Source organism: Podarcis pityusensis (genome assembly GCF_964106645.2).
Source record: "Podarcis pityusensis genome assembly, chromosome: 10".
Classification (NCBI taxonomy): Eukaryota; Metazoa; Chordata; class Lepidosauria; order Squamata; family Lacertidae; genus Podarcis; species Podarcis pityusensis.
In genome coordinates this window covers 24,789,956-24,815,729 of record NC_138035.1, presented here as the reverse complement: position 1 = coordinate 24,815,729, position 25,774 = coordinate 24,789,956, and the positions used below count along the sequence as shown (strand labels likewise).

The following is a 25,774-nucleotide window of genomic DNA, read 5'->3' as shown; positions in this document are numbered from 1 at the left end:
GCAAGTCGGGAATCGGTTCCGGTGCGAGGGGTCGCGAGGGGTTCCCTGTCTGAGAGGCTTCTTCTCCCCCCAGTGAGGTCCCTCTTGGCGCCTGCGAGTGGCCGCTTGAGGATGGATGAGGACGGGCTGCCCCTCGTAGGCTCCGGCATCGACCTGACCAAGGTACAGGCGGCGCCAGGTTGCTGGCGTTGCTCCCTGAGGCCGGCGCCAGGTCCCCAGGGAGCGAAGGAGGCAACTTCCCCCTGTGGGATTCTCCCCCCATCCCCCCCCCCGTCATCTCTTAAAAAGAGAAGCTGACAAGCTCTGTGAATCGGGGCTGCTGCTTTTGCCCTTGCAGGGCTCCTCCTGGACCTCTGGCAGGCAGAAGTTCGCCAGGAGAAGCCGCGCTCCTTCGCCTGTGGTGTCGTGTTTTTATTAAAGATGCAGAAACTATGCGGGTGGGGAGGTGGGAGCGCGGGTAGGGCAACCTCTAAGGAAGCACAAGTGTATGGAGGCTGAGGGTTAGAGAAGAGGGCGGTTGCGAGGAACTGGGGGGCGGAGGGTGTCCTCACGGGAGTCAAAAGTGGCTTAGCTTCCTCTGCCATTTGTCTCCTCTGGGAACCAGTTAAGTGAATAAACAATACACGCTGGGCCTCCTTCGTGGAAGTTACAAGAGGCTTGCATAGCAAACTTATATTCTGTGCCCTTATACGCCAGTTTGTTAACAGGTAGTAGCAACCACTGGTCATCTGACCCCCCTGAGTAGCCAAGTCTTGAAGGTTTCCAAAACATCTTGAACAAAGAGCATTTTTTAGCCCTTGATCATCAAGCATCCCTCTGAATTGGTTGTTTGCTCTTCCATGCCCTACTTTCCTCCATCCATAATACAGTGGTGCCTCGCAAGACGAAATTAATTCGTTCCGCGAGTTTTTTCGTCTTGCGGTTTTTTTCGTCTTGCGAAGCACGGTGTCGGGAAAGTTTTGGAAAAGCTTCAAAAATCACCAAAGTCTTTAAAAACCTCAAAAAAGGCTACCACATCGCGTTCTATGAGTTGCTCCTCGAAGTCAAGTCGCAACTGTATTAACGGTGTTAAGAAAAAGGAAACAAACTTGCAAGACGTTTCCGTCTTGCGAAGCAAGCCCATAGGGAAAATCGTCTTGCGAAGCAGCTCAAAAAACAAAAAACCCTTTCGTCTAGCGAGCGAGTTTTTTGTCTTGCGAGGCATTCGTCTTGCGGGGCACCACTGTATTGCCTTTTTAAACCATGTCCCTTTTTTCATTTTTAACTCATTTGACCAGGCCTTCCTGCACTGGAGTCAATTTTGGAGTTGTTGTTTTTTTTTCCTGGCTCTGATTCACTCGTGAGTGCAATTGTTCTGGAGGAGGCTTGATAACCCATGTAGCATATTGGAACTTGTTAAGTCCCAATTCCCCTGGGGAAACTTAAATAGCTACACTGCAGTACTGATTTGGAAAATTAATTAATGGGTCTGGAAGGTTGCAGGAACAGCGTGAGCTGAATTTCTCAATGTGTGCTTGCAATTCATCCACCCTAATGTAATGCAAGTTTGATTCCATAAATCATTGACTTCCAAGCTGTGTTCTGGAAAATCCAAAGTGTGTTGTTGGACCAGGACCAGGAAGACCCAGGTTAAAATCCCCACCAGCCATTAAGTTCCTTGGGTGATCTTGAGCCAGTCACTCTCTCTCAGTCTAAACGTCATCACAGTGTTGTTCTGAGGATGAAATGGGTGGTGGTGGTTGCATGCTATTCTGCATGCTAAAATGTAATAAACCCTTGCCTCAGATACTACATGAAATCAATAATGGCAGATAAAGTTCCCTGGCAGACAGTTTGTCAGATCTGCCAATCTTCTTTTGCAGTATGCCAGTGCTCTGCATGAACCTGTTGTATTCCCCTAAAACAGGTCTTGCGTTCTACTACAGCAGACACCCCAGTAGCGCTTCCTTGGCAGATGACAAGCCAGTGGTTCCTTGAAAGCAGGAAGCTTCAAAATCACAAGGGAGTAAACTTAGTGAAATATAATCCAATGACAGTAGCAAGCAGGTAAAATGGGGAGAACTCTGCAACACTCCATAAGAAAATCCACTGTTAGATTTCTGCTGTGGCAACACATTGCACTTTGATCATGTATGCAGGATCCAGTAGTCCCTAGGATGACGTTTTTCCATGCCAGACACCATAGTGGAAGATGCATGATACTTAAAAAAAAGAAATTCCACACTTACTGGAAAGATAAATTCCTTTCTGACTTTCATAGATAACTCCTGAAGCATCTAATTTAACATATCTCCATGAGCTGTCACTGAAATATTTCATCATAAATGCCTGTTGTAAAAATTTTATTGGTTGATTCATAGATAAAGCCATAGCTTGGTGGCTGTTGTGGATTTGCAGTAGGATAGCGATGATGATGGAAGTGTTTTTAGGCTAGCCCATGCCCTCACAAATGACTATAAAAATAAGTTTGTCGGAGAAACGGTTTAATATACTTCCAAAATCCATCCACTTCCTTTTTCAGAATGTGAGACTTGCAGCCCCTGCATATTCATACTTACTCAGAAGTAAGTACCACTGAATTTGATGGTATTGGAGATAGCAGATATCTGTTCTGTTTTACATTTGTAGTCTGTCCCATTCTTGTAGATTAGTGTTAAGGAGCCTGTGGCCCTCCATGTGTTGTTGGACTCGTGTTCCCATCATCTCTGACAGCTGGTTATGATTGGTGAGGCTGATGGGAACTGAAGTCTCAACAACATCTGGAGGTTTTCCAACCCTGTTATAGAACTACCACGTTTACATATTTGAATCTGTGACTCAGATGGAAAACCATATGCCCATCCAGTTTGCATATGTTCCAGAACTGGGAAGAACTGCAAGCATGATAGAGCACAGGATTACACTTTTATGTGACTTGCATAACTTGAAGCATTGATCTGAAAATAATAAATTGGATTTCAGCATATCCATAGCAAAAGTGCAGCAGATATGTGTATTCAAACACTGGTTAGGGGTGTTGGGAGCAACTTTGCTCAGTTTTATCATCATACAGGTTTTGGGTGTTACAGAATGAGCCTTGCTATTGTTGTATTTGTGCTTTGAACAACACAGGTTCCTGCCATCCAGCAGAAGAGAACAGTGGCATTTCTAAACCAGTTTGTGGTTCACACAGTTCAGTTCCTTAACCGATTTTCCACTGTTTGTGAAGAGGTAAGTAAGTATACACTGTACTACCTTGGGGAAGGGGGTGGGTGCATGTTGCAGACAGGATTTGCATTGTTGGCTAATAGTCTGCTGTGTGGTGCACAAGCCCATTCCGTCTGACGAATTTTGTAAGACATGGTTAAAATACAGGGTTCATTACTGCTAACTTTCCTAAAGAGATGATGCTTTGAAAGTTCAGTAACTCTTCCTCTTCAAGGAGGAAAAAGACACTGGCTGGAAAGTACATGGGGTCCTTTAGCTTTTTAGGGTCTGACATGGTGCAGTAGATAGCACCAAGCATGGCTATCAGAGGCCCACATTCAAATAAGGAGCATAGGAAGCTGACTCAGGTCAGACGAGCCTTCGAGCTCAGTATTTTCCACTTTGATTGGCAGTCTTTCCCATCGCCTGCTACCTGCTTCTTCTAAGCAGAGATGCCATGACATGTTATCTGCCACACAGCTATAGTCTCCTTGTTCTGCTGCGAAGCTCACTGGAAGGTCTTAAATCCCTAAATCATTCTGGGTTGTTGTGGTTTTTTTTGTGTGTGTGCTTGTTTTTTGTTTGTTTAATACAAAGTATCCCAGACATTTCATAATGTAATAAAAATTAAAACAGTACATAATTATTCATGTTCTATAGATGTTTATGGATTGATTTTATTGTATATGCTGTAAGCTACCTTGATATATTTCCCAAAAGTGCAGATTATGTACTTCAAATAAATAAGTAAGTAAGTAAATAAATAAATAAATAAATAAATGTCATAAAAACATCAACAATCAGATAAATAATTAAATAATTAAAAAGGGACCTCTGGAGAAAGGCTCAGACCAGGCGGACTTCCCTCTTCAGGGCATTGCATTGCCCAGGCACCACTCTAGAAAAGACTTACCCCTTGTGGCCATCTGGCATTCTTCGTATGGCTGGGCCTCCACATGAACAAGCCACAGTGGCTATGTAGAACCTCCACCATTGGAGACTATGCCTCTGAAGGCCAGTTGCTGGGAATCCCAAGTGGGGAGAGTGCTCAGTTGTGCTCATGTCCTGCTTGCAAGCTTCCCATATGCATTTGGTTTGCCACTGTGAGAAAAAGATCCTGGACTGCACAGGCCCTTACTCTTCTCCAGCAGGCTCTTCGTATGTTCAAAGGTCAGACAGAATCAGAGGTAGAGGTGATTCTTCAGATCCACTTTGTCACAGCCTGGTGCCCTCCAGATGTTTTGGACCACAACTCCTTTCATCCCTGACCAGTGGTCATGTCATCCGGGGCCAATAGGAGTTTGAATCCAACAACATCTGGAGGGTACCCTCTTGGGGAAGGCTACTTTAGATCCTAGGGTCCCTGGATCTATCCACCTACTAGGGCAATTGTGTTGATGAGAGAAGGATAGGAAAGTGTTCCATACACTGATAAATGCCATAAGAATCCTATTGTATAGAAATCAGCTTCCAGTGTTCCATCCACATCAACAAGAAATGGAACTTGTGGTGGGGCTTTGCAGATAGCAGCAAAATTCATTGTCAGTAATTGGGGTCCTAGGGCGTATCCAGGGTCCCCGACCAGGTTTAGCCTTTCCCATTGCTTTATCTTCCATAAGTGAGTGTTTGCTATTCACCCATGTGGGGTAAAGTGAAGCAATGTCATTGATGACACTGTTGGGTTTGAAGGTAAACTTGCCCTTGCACTGTGTGGCCTTGACATCGCTGATGGTGGAACAGGGAAGGGGCACCATCGGTCTCTGTGCATGCTGCACCTTGCAGAAGTCCTTTCAGTATGCAAGCCCTCCTTCATGCACCATTATTTATTTGTATTTTCATAAAATATTTCCAGGCTGGCCTTTGCAAGCAATCAGTATTGGTTGGCGCCAATAGGCTTTGCAGACTTACTTGCATTGCTACATTTAAATTTTAAGTCCTATCACCTTCCTTCAACTTCATCTAAAAAGGCACCATCATAAGGTTTTCTGATATATAAATGACTTCAGATAAATTGACTTTAAACAGCTAAAAACCAGATGGCTAGTTCTTTTTCTTTCTTTTTTATCCCAAAGTCTTGACAGCCCTAAATGCTTGTGTGTGGTCATTTTTTAAAAATGACATCCATTCCAAAGAACAAAGAGGCATCTATAAAGAAAGAGATGGAGACCAAAAAGGAAAAACAAAACCCCAAGCTCATCAACATCTGTGCTTCTTGGTCTCTATTATGTTGGCTGGTTGGCATATTTCTCAGGGTGTTAAAGATTTTGGCTCTAAGAGCCCAGCAAAAAGTTACTACCGTGCCAGGAGGCAGGGAGAAAAATGCTACAGATCTGCCAGCCAACACACTAGCCAAGGGTACAACACAGGCTGGTTGCATATGGCAGCAATTAGTTCAAGCCGCCATATCAGTTCTTAAGGTTTGTGCTTTTTTGCAAATCATCTTGCATTTTAAAATAAGTCTTGCATAGCTTTTGGAGCATTGCGTCAGTTTACCTGACCTTTTATCAGATTTATTCCACCACTTCCAAATTGGATTACTATTTACGAGTAGGTCTGAATGCTTTACTTGCAAGATGGGTTTGTAATACTAATTGCTCAGGTTTCACTTGTTTTGATGTGGAGGAGGTAGGTTAGGCTATTTTGATTGTGGCATGTCATGGGATTGTAATATAGCATTCCCCATCTAAAGATGAGCAGTAACTTTTGTTTATTAAATTGTTTCACTCTTATTCTACCCTTTTGCAAAAACTATATGGGGAGGTTTGTAGCATTTCCCTCTCCCAGTAGGCAGGTTTATTTAAAGGAGTAATTGTTCTGTTTACAACTTTCACATAGCCTTTCATCCCCAAACCTTTGAAATCAGTAGAGATACACACAACAATCTATATCTGGTCTGAGTAAAATTCACGTGTTCATTTATAGTCTGGTCCATTTCCTCATTAATCTGCAATTTTTTATAAAAACAATCTGTACAAAATTTCTTCTATATGCCAGGATTCAGCATTCTCTGACCACCAGTGCAAGGGCTATTGCGCTACTGTAGCAATGAAAATAAAGGGTGGGCAATACTAAGTGCAGTGCAACAATTGTGCTAGCGGGAGCTTGTTGTGCAGCAGTTTGTTCAACAGGAAATATCGGTACTACAACAGCAATCTGTTGCACAATCAGCAAAGAGAATCACAGCCGTTTCCTGTACTTTCTCTTGGTTGAGCCATTCTTCTGGCACAAGTACACCACTAAGCAGTTTTAAATCAGTGCGACATTGAATTACTCTCACAATCTCAATACATTTCTGAACCTACTTTACCATAAAAATGCGTATTTGTTTAAATATTTTGATACCTTTTGTGGTGAGAACTTTATTGCAAAATTTTGAGAACTGCAAAATCCAAAGGATAATTTCATTGTGATCCACGTATTTGTTCTAGAGGTGTGAATTAGGTTAGTTCACTTTAAAAACTAACCAGTTCTGTATCCTATTGTGCAGCCCTTAACACTTGACTCTTCAGGGTGCCCAGTTTTATCTTGTTCCTATTCAAGGGTTTAAGATTCATTTTACACAATACTATTACGTAATAATTTGAAATAAAGTCTATATAGCAGGCTCGTTCATAGATACTTTATTAATTTTCTGTGCAAAGTAAAACTTGCTTCCAGGCAGCCAATGACAGATTTTTTTTTTAAAAGTTGTCTTTTTTAGGCCACAGGTGACAATCAGCTATTTTGGGGCAGATGGGCTGTTAAATGTTTTTGAGAGCTTGCAACTATTTACCAGGCTTCACTGTTGTATATGTACCAATTCTGGTAGCAATGAATTTTACAGCCTAATGTTATAATCAGCAGTTGATCATGAGGTATTTTAGACCACCAGTGTGACCAGGCTTACAGGATCATCGTATAATGTGCCACATATTATCCTCCGAAAGAGTGAGGCAATAAGTATTTTTGGGGAGGAATGCTAAGTATTTCTGAGCAGGGAGGGCAGAGGAGAGAATTGCCAGTGAGTAAAAGTATGGAGTAATATATTTCACTTCCATCTTTCCCAGAAATTGTCAGCACTTTCCCTCCGTATTCAGCAGATTGAAACTACACTGAACATCTTGGATGCAAAGGTTTGTGCATGATATCTCTCTTCTTGCTTGTTGTAGTCTTGAGCACAAATTAAGGGACTTGCCTGTATAAGTCCTAAAGTCCCGTTTTTATCTGAGCTACATTCGTCTTCAGGCAGAACTGAGTATATTTTTTCAGAATGTCAGAATGTAAATGGAAACAGATGGCAAATGGATATCTGTGATAAGGCAAAGAGGAGGTGAAGTTGCTGGGTGCAGGCAGGGCCCGCCTGATAAACACTTCACCCCCGTGCTGGCCAGAATTTTGTGACATGTTCGTTTGTCCTAATTAAGGTATTGCCTATTAGTGGATTTTGAGGCCTTGGTGAAAAATAGCATGTACTGGATGCTGACTAAACAGCTACAAGTTTTATATTCTCAATATTAAAATGTTGTCTACTGTTCTTGGTGTTCCCATCTTCAGTTGTCTTCTATACCTGGGCTAGAAGACGTCAAGTTTGAAGTATCCAGCACCAGTGTCAACAGCGTTACGAATGGCCCTGTCCCACAAGTCTCAATAGATCCACAGTCAACAAATGTATCTCCTCAGCTGGAGGTAAAAGATTGAGTTCTTCCTGACTTGTTTTTCCCCCGTTTCTAGTTAGCCTTTCTAAAGCAAGCAATGACTTTGTTCACATGTGATTTGCTTTGCTTCCCGCAGACCACAATCTGTAGTCAGGGTTTGTTCTTGGCTTACTGATTGTGGTTTGTTGGATCTGTGGTTTGGACATAATTCATAGCCAGGGATTATGGTTTGTTTCATCCATGCGCTAGAGAGGAGGAGCAAAACAGTCCCAATCTGTGTGCTTGTGCTAAACCTAACCATGGTTTACCATGATATGTGAACTGAGTCAATGTCTGCACATGTTTAAAGATTGGCACATAATGTTTTCTCTTTATAGCAGAGTCATGAGATGGGGCAACAGAAGACGGAAGGAGCCACAGAAAATATCATCACAGTAGCAAAGGATCCCCGCTATGCAAGATATCTCAAAATGGTTCAAGTGGTAAGACAGTTGTTCATCAGGCTTCATCAGACACCAAATTTGTGTGTATTCTGTATCAAGCAGCCTTCAAAGTTAGCCCTTCTGGCTGTCCACTCTAACTTCTTTTTAACTAACACTCTTACTTTTGACAAACTCCCTCTTCTGAAAGGGTATGTGATTCTGTTGGAATTGGTGGTGGTGGTGGCTGTTGTCAATCAGTTCAGAACTCTATTTCTCGCCTGATGTAGACCCTACTTACAATCATTTGTTGTATTTATTAATGTCTCTTTATCGTGATCTGAATGTGCGTTTGCTCTTTCAGTGTGATGACAATTCAAATCATCTATAACTAATGGCTTTCCATCTCTGAACTTCCCCTTTTAATGTGTTTAGAGACCTCTGCAGCAGTTTCCGTGTTTGATGGCTCTGCGCCAGGCTTGATGGGAACAATATGTGTGAAAAGCCACTCAAGGATCAGTTTTGTTCCTTTTAGTTTGTTTCCACTGATGTCCAGCCAAACCAGTTAAATTGCTCAACATGTGATGGACCTTTGCATCTAGAACATGCTTGCAAATGAGCTCTTTGTAAGCAGGCCCTGGCTTCTTTCCATTCTGATTGAGCCTCCAAGCCAATTGTCTCATTAGCATTTCCTAACCTCCTGTTGATGAAAGGAATAGGAACAGTAGTCACTTTACTCTGAATTAAACAGTAGTAATAGAAAAGAAAATTATGTGCCCAGAAAATTGCAGGTGAGCAGGCTGCTATTGTGCTTGTGTCTTGCTTGTGGGCTTTGAAAAAGCATTTGTTGGCCGCTGTGAGAACAGGATGCTGGACTAGGTGGCCCACAGACCTGCTTCAGTAGGCTCTTCTTCTGTTCTTAATAAAAATTATGTGAAAAGGCAAGACTACGCCATTCACATTTTGTTTCTAGAAATAAGAGACAAAGGTATTCCGAATTTCTATGGATTAACGAAAGCAGGAGCGAATGATTCTCTGTGAGAGTCCAAAGCCATTCAGTATTCTTATTCCACAAAAGTGTTTAGTGGGACAAGGGAGAGGCACATGCCCATATTTTCCTTAGCTGGAGCATAACATGGAAATAACTCTTCACACATTTTCCTAAGAGATGCTTTTTAGCCGTGGCACCATGCAATTGGTCTTATTTTAACCAGCTATTGGCAAACTTGCCCCCCCACCTCCATCTTTGGACCACGCTGTGCAGCCTTCCTGAAATTAAAATGGAACTAATGGCTTGATTTCCTTGCTTGTGCCCAACGGTTGCTGTTGAGTCAGGCTTCAATACAAAGCGTTCAGATTCAGTATAGTTGTTAGGATATTCCACCAGACCTCTTTTGCTGGCCTGAACATTTCCTGTGAATTGGGAGTGGCAAACTGGCGTTGTGTGGCTAGATAATTACCAGTGCACTTGGAAAGACTGATGTGGTGGCTGGAAGGAGAGTGTTTGGCTGATGGTTCACTCTAATGTCCTTTTTTCGGTGATGGGATTTGTGCTGGGGGTGGGTGGGGAAGACAACTTTCTGCCCCCCCCCCCACTTTTAGAATCTTAACCACATTATTTGAAATCTACCCTTCTTCTGTAGAAAGACTTCTTCTATATATGCCCCCTCCTCTTAGGTATAGCATATGAATGAGATGTTGGGCTGTTGAGGAGCACAGTAGTTTTATGTATATGTTACAGATGCATCAGGAAGCACAGCTTTACCCAAGCACAGTGGTACCTTGGGTTACATACGCTTAAGGTTACATATGCTTCAGGTTACAGACTCTGCTAACCCAGAAATATTACCTCGGGTTAAGAACTTTGCTTCAGGATGAGAACAGAAATCGTGCTCCGGCGGCGCGGCAGCAGCAGGAGGCCCCATTAGTTAAAGTGGTGCTTCAGGTTAAGAATAGTTTCAGGTTAAAAACAGACCTCCAGAACGAATTAAGTACTTAACCTGAGATACCACTGTAAAGCTACACATGAATTTTGGAGCTACAAAAAAGTGAGGAAAGCAGACATGCACATGGTTTGTATTTCTTCTTTAGGAACATATAATAAGTGCTTTATATGAGATCAGGTTACCTGCATGAAGTAAGAAAAGTGGGCAGAGATTAGTTTTTCTCCCTCTCATAATACTAGAATCCATGGCCATCCAATGAGAAGCTGAACGTTGGAAGATTCAAGACCGACAAAAGAAAGGATGTCTTCAGACAGAACAGAGTTACGCAGTATAATTTGCTCTCATGGGATGCAGTGATGGCCACCAACTTGGAATAGTTTTTAAAGTGGATTAGACAAATTCCCGGAGGATAAAGTGATCATTGGCTACTACCCATGATGGCTGTCTGCTATTTCTAGTGTCAAAGGTTGCTGGGAATCAGAAAGTGGACGAGTTCTGTCACGCTTCGTCTCTGCTTCTAGGCTTCTCATAGGCTTCTGGTTGGCCACTGCAAGAACAGGATGCTGGACTAGCTGGACCTTTGGTGTGAGCCAGCAGGGCTCTTACATTATTTTCTGGCCCAGTATTATCTACTTCAGCTGGCTCAGGCTTTTCACTTCATCTGCTGCCTGGTTGTTTGTTGTTTGTTTGTGATATAAGGGACTGGACCTGGGACATTCCACATCCCAACTTGTGAGTTCTGACATTGAGCTAAGGCTCCTCCCTTCCTTTGTGAGATCCAAATGTCTTCCAAGTGAGCTTTCTTAGTTTCATCTTCTGAAGCTACAGGAGGGTTGGGAAAACCAGTGATGTGAGTTACTCACAGTTCAGCTTTTCTTTCTTTTTTTGTAATGTTTGAAACAGTATTCTGTTCAAAGCTGAGGGTGCTAGTGTTGGGATACTGCCAGGGAGACAAAGTCCATCATGACTCCACGTCACCTCCGGACGTCCATCGATCTCCCGTAGACACGCAGTATCAGCAATTAGCGACACGAGCTCCAGAAATAGCTTGCCACATTCCAGAGCTGATGCACGCTCTATCAGCAGAATTCACACAGCGAAAGATGCACGCAGGAGAGCATTATTTACAAGTTTATTCAGCGTTGGTCAGAACAAAGAAAACATGACTGCCTGCTTCGGTGTCTCAGGCACAGAGAGAGAAACGAAAGCTATAGACAAAACATAAACTTCCTGTGAACAGGAAATACACAGACTCTGTGACTCACAAAGCCTGCTCCCTTTTAAGGTGGAACGGAAATATCCTAACAGCTAGCTCTCATGCCAGTCATGTCAGTGACACCCTCTATGTATCCTCCATATAGACAGCACTGTCAAGAGGTGGTAGAGGAGCAAGCTAATTTTGGGCTGGCTTGAACAGAAATTTCTTTGTGGGAAAGTGGCAAAAAAGTCTAACAAACATGGACCAGCAGAACTTTGTTTTTTCCTTTCTCCTCCTGTGAAGGGGCTGCATTTTAATGTTTTAATGTTGTATTTTAATCTTGTTTTTAAGTTGCATTTTAATCAACTTGTTTTTATTATTGGTTTTTAGCCGCCCTGAGCCCGGTCTTGGCTGGGGAGGGCAGGGTATAAATAAAATTTATTTATTTATTTATTTATTAATTATTGGCCCCAAATCCAAGTTAGTTAGGCATAGTTAAGCCAATGCATCTGATTCTGTGTTGGAATGTAGCCTTATAACATAGCTGTGAGATTTAAGGGCAGCTTCTTCCACCCCCGTAGAGCTTGAGTTTAGGCTTCTTGTATGCAAGTTAGGAGCTGCAGGTAAGCCACTATGGAGATGAATATATCCTGACCTGGTAGCCTAGGAATTGGGACAACCCAGCTATAAAGATTGAAGCAATATCAATGATGGCAAAAATCCATGAGAAGCAAATTGCTTCAGTGGGTGTAACGGGTTCAAATGTTTGGTGGAAACATCAGAAAACAAAGAGAATAAAAATTGTAGCAGTAAGCAAGCCAGTTCTGACCCTTAAGACAGATAAGCTTTCTCTTAAATTGCGAGGGAACATTGATTCTCAAGTTAAAGGTGGGTCTGGAAGTAAATGATCTTCCATTTGGGACAACTACTCCACCTGTTTCATAAAACCCTAAGCTGACTGTTTATAGGCCTCCAGGATATGATCTTAAATTCCTTTCGCATTAGTTATGTAATACAGCTTGTGTTTTTTATTTGATTATAAATCATTTTAGTGCTGTATGTATGTTAGATAAAGTTTTTGGCAAGTAAAAAACCTCTACTGCATCAAAGCATAGGTATGTAGGTGTGGGTCTCATCTTCTCAATTTCTTACTTCATATTTCCCATGACACTTTCTGGGGTTGAATCTTAGGTGATAAACTTTCAATTCTTCTCTTCCCCCCTCCCCATGCCAGTCCAGCAATTATTAAAAGCTCTGAAATGGAAAGAAAATATTGGGGGAGGGGTGTAGCTCAGTTGCTTTGCATGCAGAAGGTCACAGGTTCAATTCCTGCTATCTCTAGGAAGGAATGGGAACATTTCCTGCATGAAACCATAGGGAGCTGCTACCAGTCAGTGCAGGCAATACCAGACTATATACACAAATGGTTTGGCTCAATATAAGGAAGCTTCTTATGTTCCTATGACACTTGCAAGGTGACATAAACCAGGGTATGATCTATCCAGCATACAGTTTGATGGAGACCTCTGAAACAGAGAGCTTTATGTAAGATGGTTCCCCTCTACTACAATCTTGCATAGCTTTTTCAGCTGCAGTTCTTACATACTATTCTGTTTCCTGGCTAACAGTTGTTTGCTATTTCTTCCATTGGCCTTTTTTCATATTTATAATAATTGTTCCCATTGTAAGATACAAAACGTTCTGGATAACAGAATCCTCAACACGTCCCGCCCCCCTCAAAAAAAAATCTAGCTTCCATACTTTGGATTACATTTTCCATATGGCATATGGTAAGTCCCAGTTATAAAAGATCTGTATGACTTCTGGTGATTACAGTTCTGTAGATCCCCACTATTAAACTGCTGAGTTTAATTGTTTTTATTGGAGATAGCCAGTTTATATAAAGGTGGGGGGAAGCCCCAAATACAGATGCACACAGGAAAATATTAATCACCGAATTACCATCACTATTGCTCTGCCAGCTTTAACCACTCTCTCCACTTTCATGTGTGGCGCTAGTACAGACACGCTTCTCTGAAACACCCGCCATGGCTCCTTTCTCCTTACCTTGGCCAAAGTACATTTGCTCGATGCCAAAACCAACCACACACTACTGTTCACTTAGAGTTTGAGGTCTCTCACGTCCTTTTCAGACCTCCAGTAGACCTTGGAACTCAGAAATTGGACTCTCTTTTTTTCGTTTTTGACCTTTTGCATCAATGATGGCAAAGCAACAAGTTCTCTTTGAGCCTCAGTGGCAGGAACACAGGAGCCAATTCTGTTAGAACACCCCTAGCAGAGAGAGTTTGGACTTTCACAAACTGTTCTCTAGGATCCTACAAGAAAATATGAAGGGAAGATGTTTGCGACTTGGGGAAATAGACCACAAGCAGTGGGAGAGCTTGCATTGAAAGGTCATTTTCATATGCATAGTTGTCTCAAACTTACCTTCGTGTTAGCCCACATTTAAATGTTGATCTTGTGATGCTAGATTTGGAGAAGTCAGTCTGAGAAGCCTCCTGTTGTTATCAAGAAAGTGCTGAGGGGAGCTGCAGGAGAGTAGCATAGTTACAAATTGCTAGATGAATGAAGCTATTTTTCTGAGATTTCACAAAAATAAAAATAGCAGTTCAGTTGATGGATGGAATTAACTGCTGGCCCAGCTGGTGGGAAGTCAATCTGGAGGTGTTAAACAGAAAATAATAATAATAATAATAATAATAATAATAATAATAGCAACCCATCCATTTATACCCCTCTTTGGGTTACCCCAGCCACAAAAGCTTGGTAGCCTAATACCTGTACTTATGACCTAGGTAGAAGATGGGTCACAACCTCTACAGCTTCCAGCAACATCAGCTAAGCAATTTTATTGGAAAGGACAGTTTCATTACGTGTCCTTTTATATAAGTGGTTTCCTGTTAGTAGGATTATGACGTGATCCCACCTCTGCATGTTGTGATTTTGGAATCATAATGGCTGATCCCAGTTTCCAGTTGCTGCAAGCAAACTAATGAGAAGAACTGCACGGGTAGAGATATATCCCGGGCAAAGAATGGTCACAGATATTCAAAAGGTCCAGGACCTGGCCACTTTACTACACATGCTAGTCCTGTTCTTTACATCTCATTTAGCTGGCTACTGGTTAAAGAAGAGGCTGAGAGCAATGTGCAGAGCTTGAACGTTGGTCTGCCATCGCTGCATCTATTTCTTTTTCTCCTTCCTGCATCCACATCTTGATTTCTTTGACTCCATTGCCGTGATCACCTTTCCTAACTCCAGCCATTTTTACACTGATAACTTGGACTGATTTTGAGCATAATTTATTTCGTGCCTGGAGTGCATTGCTGACCATCTCTTGCATCTTTTTGTGGGGCAATGGAGAATTCAAGAAAGAGCCCTGCTGGATTGGACAGAATGCCTGTCTCATTCAGCCTTGTACTCCTGCAGTGGGAATGGAAGCACAAGACCAGTAGCATGCTTCCACTCATGGACTTGCCTTCAGAGGCATGCTGCTTCCAACCTTGGAGGCAATATAGCCATTGTGATCAGTTCCAATGTGATTTGTCTAATCCCCATTAAAACTCATCCAAGGTGATCGCCATCACTGCATCTTGTGGAAGGGATTCCATCGTTTAATTTTGTGTAGTGAAAAGAAATACTTCCTTTGGTTCATCCTGAATCTCCCACCATTCAGTTTCATTGAATGACTGAGTTCTAGTATTATTGGGGGAGGGCATTCTCCATCCACTTGATCTGCATCATGCATAATTTGGTTCATTTTTAACCCCTCCCTCCCCAATTTTTCTAAACAAAAAAGCCCAAATCTTGCCTCATAGGGGAGCTGCTCCAGCCCCTTGATTGTTTTGGTTGCCCTTTTCTGTACCTTTTTCAGCTTGACAGTGTCCCTTTTTGAGGAGGGAGAAACTCGCATGGACATTGCAGACACGTAAGAGATATTCCACAGCAGCAAACTTCTCTAGGTGTTGAAAATGAAAGAAAATGGTATGCTAGCTGCAGCCTCTGAAGTAAACCAAAGTTATTCAGAAATGTAATTCGGTTTTTCAACAACTTCTACTCCCAAACTTTCTATAGGGGCAGCCATAGGAAATGTGGCCTTTGATCACCTTCCTGCTGTCAACAAAATCAGTTTCTCAGATCAGAGCTTTTTCCCTTAACATTTTTGTATTTGCTCTTTATTCATTAAAACACTGCGATTTTGATGGGACTCCCTTATACAGTGCTTTTCTAGACTTTTATTGTTCTTTTTCCCCTCCGCAGGGTGTTCCTGTAATGGCAATAAGAAACAAAATGATTTCTGAAGGATTGAACCCGGATCTTCTTGAGTAAGTGACAACTACTTGCATATTATGTGTGCAGAGACAGGACAGAGTTGGCTCTTGCAATGGGGGATAGAAATGTGTATCTTGGTCATTTGGAAGCTTCAGAAAAAATCTAATTTGAAGTAAACTTGCAAGGCTGAACAAGCTACACCCAAAACATCGTGCAAAGGAGATTGTTCCATCAGTGCAAGCACTTCTGCTTTCCTGACGGAACAATCTTCTGAATTCCCCCTTAATTCTTTCCCAATCAGGTTTTAGTTAAGGTTATCCCCACCCCCTAAGTAGCAGGATTACCTCCCCCACTGAACACTTTTAATGGCTTGAGGATATTATCTTACTTTTTTCTAGACAGTAGCCACAGTTAAGCATGGCTGGGTTTTTTCCACTGTTGGTGATGGAACAGCTTATACATGCAGGTCCACCTCTTTATTGCCAGCATTTTAAAGGAGAATAGATAAAATTGTAGAGATTTGTTTTACTATCAACAGAGATAAAAAAGAATTGGCTCACTTATTTGGGATTGAAACCCAACAGAAGCTTCAGTTCCTTGTCAACAGAAGAGCTATAGGTAGCCTGATCCCAAAATTTAACTGTGCCACCTATAATAAAAGCGAAGGATGAGGCATACATATTGATTTTCATAACCTATGGTGTTCAAGAAAGATTCTCTGGTGCATATGTTCTGGATTCCTAAATCAATGTTCTCAGACATAATGAAACGGTATAACCCCATCTTAGAACATACCCACAATCCTAGGATTCTGACTTCTGAATACATATCCTGACCAGCCCCTAAGCTGCCCACACTTCTTCCTGGCTCCCCACATCAGTAATGTTACAGGGGCCATGGCAAGCTCTAATAGGACTCTGTATCCCTTTCACTAACACCAGTAGGGCTAGGACCTGTCCTTCAGAGAGTGTCTTGGACCTTTACAATTGATAGGTCTATTACCATTGCATGTGCAGATAACCCTACAGGCTGAGAAGTGTTGTCCTGCATGATGTACTAATAACTACAGCAACAGTACTTGGCCTTTATGTTGTGCTTTTGGGGTGTTCAAAGAGCTTTGCATCCATTGTCAGTCATCTTTAGAGCAACCCTATAAAGTCGGCCAATATTATCACGCCACTGCAACAGAACAGCAGCTGAAAGCTACCTCAGTGAGCTAAGCGAGATTTGAATGGGACATCCCCACCTCACTTCTAAGGTTTTCTGGATTTTGCATCCAAAGGGGGATCTCTGAAATTATACCCCCTTCCTATGGGAAACTAGTCTGCTGCAGTACAAACACCTCCTGCTTACCTAGGAACTTCTCAGTCGACTTCATATAGGTAATTATGTAGGCACTGCCTATGAAAGCCCATGCCACAGTAAACCTCTGAAGTCTGTAAGGTTAGGAAGCATGTTTTGCTGCTGCATAACAACACAACTGCTCTTCTGAAAGTAGCTGCAGCATTGACACTTAACATGTCTTCTAGCGTTGCACATGATCATAGAATCATGTTGGGAGGGACCCCCCCGAGGGTCATCTAGTCCAACCCCCTAAGTTGTGGCTTCTTATCTTTCCCTTGCAGGACACCAGATGCTGCAGTGCCTACCTGGGGAGGGGAGGCAAATGCAGAAGACAGTTCTGACAGTGAATCCTCATTTAGTGACTGACCTCGCTGATCCAGGTGCATTTTTCCTTAAGAGCCCTCTTCGCAAGTGCTTGTGTACAAAACTTAAATCTGAAAGATTTCCTGATAGCTTGAGCCATAGAAAGTATTCTTCTTTAAAGGAATTGCTACTTTGCACTGGGGTCTTTGCATCGTCTTCCTCAGAGTTTTGAATGAAGGCCCAGTCTGTCCTGAAGGGACTGACAAGATGTGCTGTTACTTATGACATGATGGCCCTGATCTTTTGTTCCAAGGAAGCTCAGGGCAAACTTGGGGCAGGTGGGAGAGTAAGTAGACCATGCAAGCACGGCAGGTGGGAACAAGTGTACCAGCTCTGTCACTTTCACCCTCCACAAGTTCTGCGGATGACCAACTCTAGCGGGGAGCCTCCTGCATTTGTGGATTTGTGTACATTCCCTGTGCCACGTAGAACCCAAGGAGATGGGTGCCCTCTTATTCATGGAGGGGGATCGGGACAGAGAGCAGAGCTAGCGTGCTCATTCTTGCTCTCTCCACTGGCTTTTCTGCTTATTTGTGAGTAAGGCACCCGAGAACAGCTTTGCATTTCTGATGAAGCCAAGGTGTTTCTTTGGACAATACTTACAGCCTTTTAAATTACCTCTTTATGACTGGATTCCACTACCCCTCCCTTCGTGGCAACTGTCTATATTCAGAATGCTGCTAATGCTGTTTCCTACACTGCTTTTCTTTTTAATCCTCCAGTATCGAATGAGAATTGAAAGCACCAATTGCTTGCTGCAAATATTATATTTGTCCCAGTGGTCTAAGAGCTGTGGGTACGAAGGGCAGTGACAGAAAGATTGAGGGTGGAAGATGGTGGCTTTTTCCACGAGCATCTCACACAAATCACACAGCATTGCTGCTACACCCCACCAAATTTTTTTTCCAGTGGAGATCCCATACTAGGTGCGTGCAAATCTTAAGGTAGCTCAGCGGCAAATTTTTTGCGTATTGTATCACTGCCATCGTAGTCAGCAAGCGACTTCTGTGGGTTATATCTTGTTTAGAATGTCACTCGTAATTATAATAGAAATAAAGAAATAAAGGTCCATGTTACTTAGGAGAGTAGAGCTTTAAATTCTGATGGGTAAGAAAGTTATTTTAATGCAATAGCAAAGACTTCCATGGCTTACAATTTTGAAAGATAGATACAACTAGCAAGGAGATTATCTTGTTTTCAAAAGTTTATTCAGGAAAGCAACACTCACAGAAACTGAGACCTACCATTTATTTCAAAGCATGAGTTGCCTTATAGAGGGATCTGATTAAAAAGAAGGGGCAGCCCTGTCTTAAATGAAAAAAAGCCTTTTAAGATCAAAATGCAATAGTACGTTACTAGACTGCATAAACTTTCAGAGGTCTTTTTTTGTGCAAGATTGGCTTGCCTCACTGCCTGGTGAATTTCACTAGTGATGTTAAGAACCACTTCACTTTATGGATTTAGAGCATTTCTTAAGTGTGCACACAGTGTACACTAAAATACTCAAAAAAGAACGCTAATGCCCTTCCACCCCATATATGCATAGCAGGGATCTGCAGTTGTCCGTGACTTTCCAATGTGGCGTAGAGAGGTGTAAACTGGCCCTCAGCTTTTGTCCTTCACCTTTTCTCCCAGCCCACCAGTGTTTTCTCACACTACCATTCTGAATTTGCTGCACATGTGCTAGCACCGTTGTGCTTTCAGCAAATGCCAGGATAGCCATTTATGCATCAAAATCAGATCTGAGTATGAGCCAAGAAAGGCCGGGGATGCACACGCCTCTTGGTTAGGAGAGTTCCGGCTGCAGGCGTGAAGCAGAATCTCATGCAATTCTTCTGATTGGAACAAGACATTCCGGGACATTTGTTTTTTCCAAAAATATTTCGGAATAGATCAAGACATTTTGTTTCAAGCAACAAATCTAAGATGTAACCTTTGTCTAGGTCTTCATTAACCTGGTCTTCAGCAAAATGCAACTAGTATTAACAGTGTCTGCTTTGTCAGCCATAAATAATCAATCAAGTACTATTTACCATGCTGCCTAATAACACATATTGTATACTACAACACTCAGAAGTGGATTCTGTATATTTGAAAAACATGCATCTATAATTAAAATTATGTTTTGTAAGCAAATGTTTGATTCTTTGTGCAACGTGTAGATAAAATTGCATGTTTTGATGCAGCCTTATTAATTTTTATTGTCACTAAAGTGCACTGCAAGAACATTTGAAACTATCCTTCCCCAGAAGTCAAGGGAGATAAGAGTCCGAGAAAACAAGATTGCTTAGCAGCAGAGAGATTTCTTACATCTGCAGGCAGACAGCATTTGAAACCGTGCAGTGGAGTCTAGAAATACTATTTTTCTGCACTAATTAGTTATAAATGCAGTCAGGTATTGTTTATGTCAGTTTTCAGCTGGAGAACATTGGTGGTTGATTTCAGAAATTCTCAAACTTTAAAGGAAAAGGTGGCTTCACTGTATGTGGATTAATGATGCAATGTAAGTTTAATTCCGTCCAATGTTTTTTGTAAGTATTACTGTTAATGCAAAACACAAAAAGCCTGTAGCTATTATTTAGAAACACAACAAAAACAGAATAAAGCAACCTGAGTGATTCCAGTATTTTAACAAATAATATCATTTGATACAGTTTGACCTATTTTAGGAAGATGCAGATTATACGTCTCTCATCAAGTGAGGAAGAAGTTGCACCGTTTTAACAATATAAATCAGTTTGCCAGTTTAGTTCAAACCATGGTTTGCTGTAATGTTTGTTTGAATTAAATCAAAATTAAGCACTTATATCACAATATTCGATGTAGATGTATATGCCAAGAATATGTATATGCATGTATACACTGAATATTAGTAAAAGTACTTCTAGCTAGTTCTGGAACCAACTCCTTCCCATCTCTCCCCCCCCCCCCCCACATAACAAATTAGTAGCAATACAGTGGTACCTCTGGATACGAACGGAATCAGTTCCGGAGCCCCGTTCACATCTAGAAGCAAACGTAACTAGTGGTGGCACGTCTGCGCATGCGCGTGTCACTTTTCGCCACTTCTGCGCATGCACGTGACGTCATTTTGAGCATCTGCGCATGCGCAAGCGGCAAAACCCTGAAGTAACACACTCTGTTACTTCCGGGTTGCCGCAGAGCGCAACTCGAACGCGCTCAACCCGAAGCGCATTCAACCCAAGGTCTGACTAGTTTTTTATCCCTTCTTTTTGTCAAGGTGAAGACGTTTGTGAGTTATAATGATGTTGGGAAGCCATCAGGCTACTGAGATTGCTTTGCTCAAGGCTGACGCTTTTTAGCATCTTTCTGCTGGAACCTCTGAATCATTCAATAAGAAATTGGAAGGGAACTTTTATTTTTTATTTTTTTATCAGCTTTGCTAGCTACTGAAGAAAAAGTATTTCCCAAAACTGCTGGAATGAAGGGGGATAGATTTATACGAAGATTTAAAAATAAAAATGTTAGGCATATTTTCCTCAAAATACCATGGATTGCTTTTAGAGCTACTGTAGATTGGAATATCTGTGTAAAGCTGCAATGTTTGGCCTCACAAAGACAGGATATATTTTATGCCCTTAATTGAAATTTATGGGAACTTTTAACAGCTCATCCCAACTGGAACTGGCAACTTTAGCCCCAATATGGGTCTGGAGATGGGTTACTATCTTTTTATGTGCAGTTTTATGGGAAATAGTTTACATTCAAGATGGGGGAATTAATATTTATTTTCCATATTTTGATCGCCTGCCTGCAGTCTTAAAATATGAATGAAATTGCCCATTGTTTCACAGTAATTGTAAGATGTACTGTTCGTGGGAAGGCTGGTGAGCAAAGCACTTTATTTATTTAGAGCAAGTGTGGGGGACATTTGGCCCGATGGATGTTGCTGAACTACAACGCCCATCATCCCTGGCCATTGACCATGCTTGCTGGGCCTTGTAGTTTATCAACATCTAGTGGGCCAAAGGCTCCCCTCACTAAAAACATTAGGCATGAGAAAAGCCCACCAGAAATCTAATTCCTCAGCTGCCTCAGGACAAAGTCTCCAGAGTTTTGTGTAAGATCTGGACTGGAACACCTACAGAACATGATGCACCAGACCCAGGACTTTTTTTCCTAGCTGGAACTCGTCAGGACTCAGTTCTGGCACCTCTCAGGTGGGTGCCATTGCCACTTAAGAGAACGAGGGAGGAGGATATCTACATTTTTAAATATATATCCAAATTTCTCCCAGGTCTGAGGATGAATCAAGGTTTTGCTAAGGACCCGCATTCTTTTGGAGCCTACCAGAACTTCAACCACAGAAGTGGCAGCAGGTAGCAAGTCAATGGGCAACTTCAAGGCCTTCGTTCTCCCTTCTTAGGGTTCTTTATTTTTAAACCTAGCTTGGACCAGACAGCCCTTCAGACAGAGGCTTGTCCTCTGTAAAGTAGGATACACAACCATCTATATATTGCCTGACTGCGTGCTCCTGGGCTACAGGCTTTAGGTTTACAGAGTACTCTTTCTTAGAATGGAAGGGTATCTAAGTCCCACCTTTGGAAGGAGCAAATTTTATTTAAAAGATGCACTATATTCAAAAGCTTGCATGCACCAATGTCAACAGACACTCGAGAGTTTTATAGGATTTGCTGCAACCACCACAGCAACAGCTGTTTATACCAAATTAAAACCATACTTCTCCCCTAGGGTGCAGCAATAGAACTGCTAGTACATTTGCAAAGCTAAGGGTCCGGTATGGTTTCCAATTGGATGAGGGATCCTGTGTTGAGATTCTGGCATTGCAGGGGGTTGTACTAGATGACTTCTGAGGTCATTTCCGAACTCTACAATTCTATGAGTCTGTGATTCTAGATTCATTACTAAAGACAGGAATGGGAATTCTACTCATAAGGAATCCATTAAATGGGATGAGCCTTTGAAGCTACAAGCTGTCTTTTCAGACTCTTCTCATCTGCCAGCCACTGATTTTAGGAATGTTTTAGAAATACCTGCCAGTGCATAAATGGAACTCATTTTGGTACTGGGAACCAAAGTTACAATCTCACAAAAATACTAGAATGTATTGCATCTTCCAATTTATTAAGTAATAGCATCGACTTGTCTTAGTAATGATGGTGGTGATGATGATACATGTGTTTTAAAAAGCAAAGTATCAGATTGGATGTAATAGCAGGGTTGCTCATTTTGATTTTAAAGACCAAGCTTGTTCTTTGAGCATTTTTAAACGTAACTCCCAACAATTTCTCACACCATAATTTGCCTTCCCATGACCTTGTTTTGGAATATACTCCATGCAGATGGTCAGTTTAACAGAAGGGATTCTCCAAATTCTGCCAATTCCCAGCTACATTTAAGTAGTCATGGAAGACTTCAGGGCATTTAGCCTCAGGGAAAAGAATTCTTCCTTTTTTCAGATCGATGTGGTAGGTACAAGACATTCTGATAGTTATATTTTGAAACAACTACGCCATGTGCTAGGCACAGATTGCTAGGCACAGGATGAGGTCTAACAAGTTAGATTTTTCCTGAGCATTTGGAGAACCACTGGTAGCAAGAGCAGAGCCAGTGTGGTTAGAGGCCTGGGAGATCAGGGTTTGAATCCTCACTCAGCCATGAATCAAAATAAAAAAAATCCTTCCAGTAGCACCTTTAAGACCAACTAAGTTAGTTCTTGGTATGAGCTTTCGTGTGCAAGCACACTTCTTCAGATACAGAAGAAGTGTGCTTGCACACGAAAGCTCATACCAAGAACTAACTTAGTTGGTCTTAAAGGTGCTACTGGAAGGATTTTTTTTATTTTGACTATGGCAGACCAACACGGCTACCTATCTGTAACTCAGCCATGAATGTCACTGGGTGACCTTGGGCCAGTCACCATCTCTTAGCCTAACCTGCCTCACAGGGTCATTGAGAGGATGAAATGCCAAGGAGAGGAACCATGTGCACCACCTGGAGTTCCTTGGAAAATAAAAGTGGTATATAAAGGTAAATAAATAAATAAATAAGAGCAGTTCAACCACAGAAACAGTTGCCAGCAGGTTTTCTCCAAACGTGTAGTCCAAAAACAGCTGGAGATCCAAGTTTGGGAAACCCTGACCTAGAAGGTGAATGTGGGCTGTTTCTTGCTGCAGGTCTTCAGACAGAGGCTGGACAGCCATCTGTTGGGTATGCTCTAGGTCTGGATTTCCTGCATTGGTGTACATCAGGTATGGGGAACCTTTGGTCCATGAGATGCTGCTGAACTATGAGCCTAGCAAGCCCAGCCAATGGGCAGGGACAGTGGGAGTTGTGGTTCAGCAATATCTGGAAGGCCCAAAGTTCCCTACACCTTGACCACATGGAGTATAAGGTCCCCTCCAGTTTTATGATCCAGGGATCCAGCTTAACACCCCAAACTCATAAAAAATCAGCTTGCTGAAAACCGGAAAAATCAATTGTGTCTTTTGAAAGACTGGCAGCAATCCTTTTGTATAGAAAAAAGCATGGCACATTCTACAATTGTCATAAGCGATTTGATTTAGTCACAGTTAAACTAACCAATGATGTTAGATTTAGGCAGGAGCCCAGCTGTTTGCTAGCAGAGGGTCGGGTTTGAGAGTGCCCTGGAATGAAAAATACCTGCATGGCTTTAAATCTGTCACCAACACCAAGATTAAGACGACCGCAAAATGGAAGCAAGCACATTTGTTGACGGTCACGAAGAAAGATGGCTTTGGAGCAAGAGAGCTGAAACCACACGCTAATGCTAGCACGCTCTATTTGTTTGCTTTGCCAGGACAATATCTGTGAGGTGAATATTATGTAACACAGTATGACGACAGTGGACAAAAGCAGAAAGCAAGACACACTGCCAACTATGTGCCCCAGAACCGAAGCAAAGAAATGTCAAAGAAAAGCTTGCCTATTCTCAAGAGAACTTGCACTTGTTTGTTGGAGACAGGCTTTTTACCTTATGTGTCCAGCTGCTTCACAAACCTACCCCCACTGGTCAGCAAGGCTCTTTAAAACAATGTTAGCAAGAGAAATGTATTCTTGCAGATCAGAAAATTCAAATTCAGGTCAGAAACCCAAGCGAACCCATATCTCTCTTTCAATCAGTGGAGTCATTCTCAGGCCTGATGTACAAACACTTTGCCAATCTCCCCCCCCTTTTTTTTTTACCTTCAGGGGAGGAGGAAGAAACAACTCCCTCTCCCTGAACAACAACAACAACAAATCCCACAACAAATCTGAGGGCCACTCCAGAGGATTACACCTTGTCCTCCTTTCACCTCTTTCATGTTCTTGGCTTTGCAAAAGCCCCAAGAAGAGGTTTGCCAGAGTGCTGCCACAAGGGCCAAGTTTGGGCTTTTTAAATGCTTTTACTTTATTGCATTTGCATTAGCAGGGGATTTTATTTGGCCCACGGTGAACAGTGTCCTGAACAAAGCAACAGACATTAGGAGTTCTATGTAAGGGATAGTGTAGCCAGGTGATAAGTGTGGCTGACTACATTCACCAGGGCTGTGGTTTTGGATCTTGGGGCCTAACTAAACACTGCACGCAAATGCATGTAACAAAATTCCCAACAGCCTTTTAAAGAGAGGGAGAGAGGGAAAGAGAAGCTGCCTAAGGAAGGGCCAGTTAGAGCACAGAGGTAGAGAAAGACTGACTGTGTGTGTGTGTGTGTGTGTGTGTGTGTGTGTCTGTGTGTGTCTGTGTGTGTGTCTGTGTGTCTGCATACACAATGTACAGTGGTACCTCAGGTTACATCGCTTCAGGTTACATATGCTTCAGGTTACAGACTCCCCTAACCCAGAAATATTACCTCAGGTTAAGAACTTTGCTTCAGCATGAGAACAGAAATCGTGCTCCGGCGGCATGGCGGCAGCAGGAGGCCCCATTAGCTAAAGTGGTGCTTCAGGGTAAGAACAGTTTCAGGTTAAGAACGGACCTCCGGAATGAATTAAGTACTTAACCCGAGGTACCGCTGTATATTTAAAGCACCCTCCTGAACCCTTCATTCCTCACAGAGCTACAATTCCCAGCACCCTTAAACCACAGGTCCCAACATTTATTGCCAGGGTGGTGGTGTTAAATGTGCTTTAAATGTGTGGTGTGTATACAATCAGAGGGTGCATGCTTAATCCTTCATCTCTCTGCCACAAACCATCTTCCCAAATGAGGAGGGAAAGTGCTATTGGGTGAGATTTACTGTAGAGCAGGGAAGTGATAGGTGGGGAAAGGGTTAAGCACCCTGTCTTCCTCTCCTGCCGCTTTCCCCCCAATTTAGGCCACTTCTTCCCCAAGTGACTGTTTTCATTCAAGAAAGGGCACTGGGGGTTTCACTGCACACATTTACGTGTAATGTTTAGGTAGGTTGTC

At 42.3% G+C, this 25,774-nt stretch overlaps 1 protein-coding gene across 1 annotated transcript; it reads left to right on the top strand.

Moving 5' to 3' along the window:
- Window positions 1–2: 2 nt before the first annotated feature.
- Window positions 3–20,006, top strand: WASHC3 (WASH complex subunit 3). Its single transcript, XM_081024173.1, has 7 exons — window positions 3–162; window positions 3,112–3,210; window positions 7,233–7,298; window positions 7,720–7,851; window positions 8,198–8,302; window positions 15,665–15,729; window positions 17,302–20,006. The coding sequence occupies exons 1-7, from the start codon at window positions 112–114 to the stop codon at window positions 17,384–17,386; spliced, it is 603 nt and encodes a 200-aa protein (XP_080880299.1). The 5' UTR covers window positions 3–111; the 3' UTR covers window positions 17,387–20,006.
- The last annotated feature ends 5,768 nt before the right edge of the window (window positions 20,007–25,774 follow it).

Excerpts from the sequence above, each read along its gene's own strand:
- WASHC3 (XM_081024173.1), top strand. The coding sequence starts at position 112 with ATGGATGAGGACGGGCTGCCCCTCGTAGGCTCCGGCATCGACCTGACC. Across the intron at positions 3,211-7,232 it reads TTTCCACTGTTTGTGAAGAG|AAATTGTCAGCACTTTCCCT; the intron begins GTAAGTAAGTAT and ends CATCTTTCCCAG. Across the intron at positions 7,299-7,719 it reads TGAACATCTTGGATGCAAAG|TTGTCTTCTATACCTGGGCT; the intron begins GTTTGTGCATGA and ends TCCCATCTTCAG.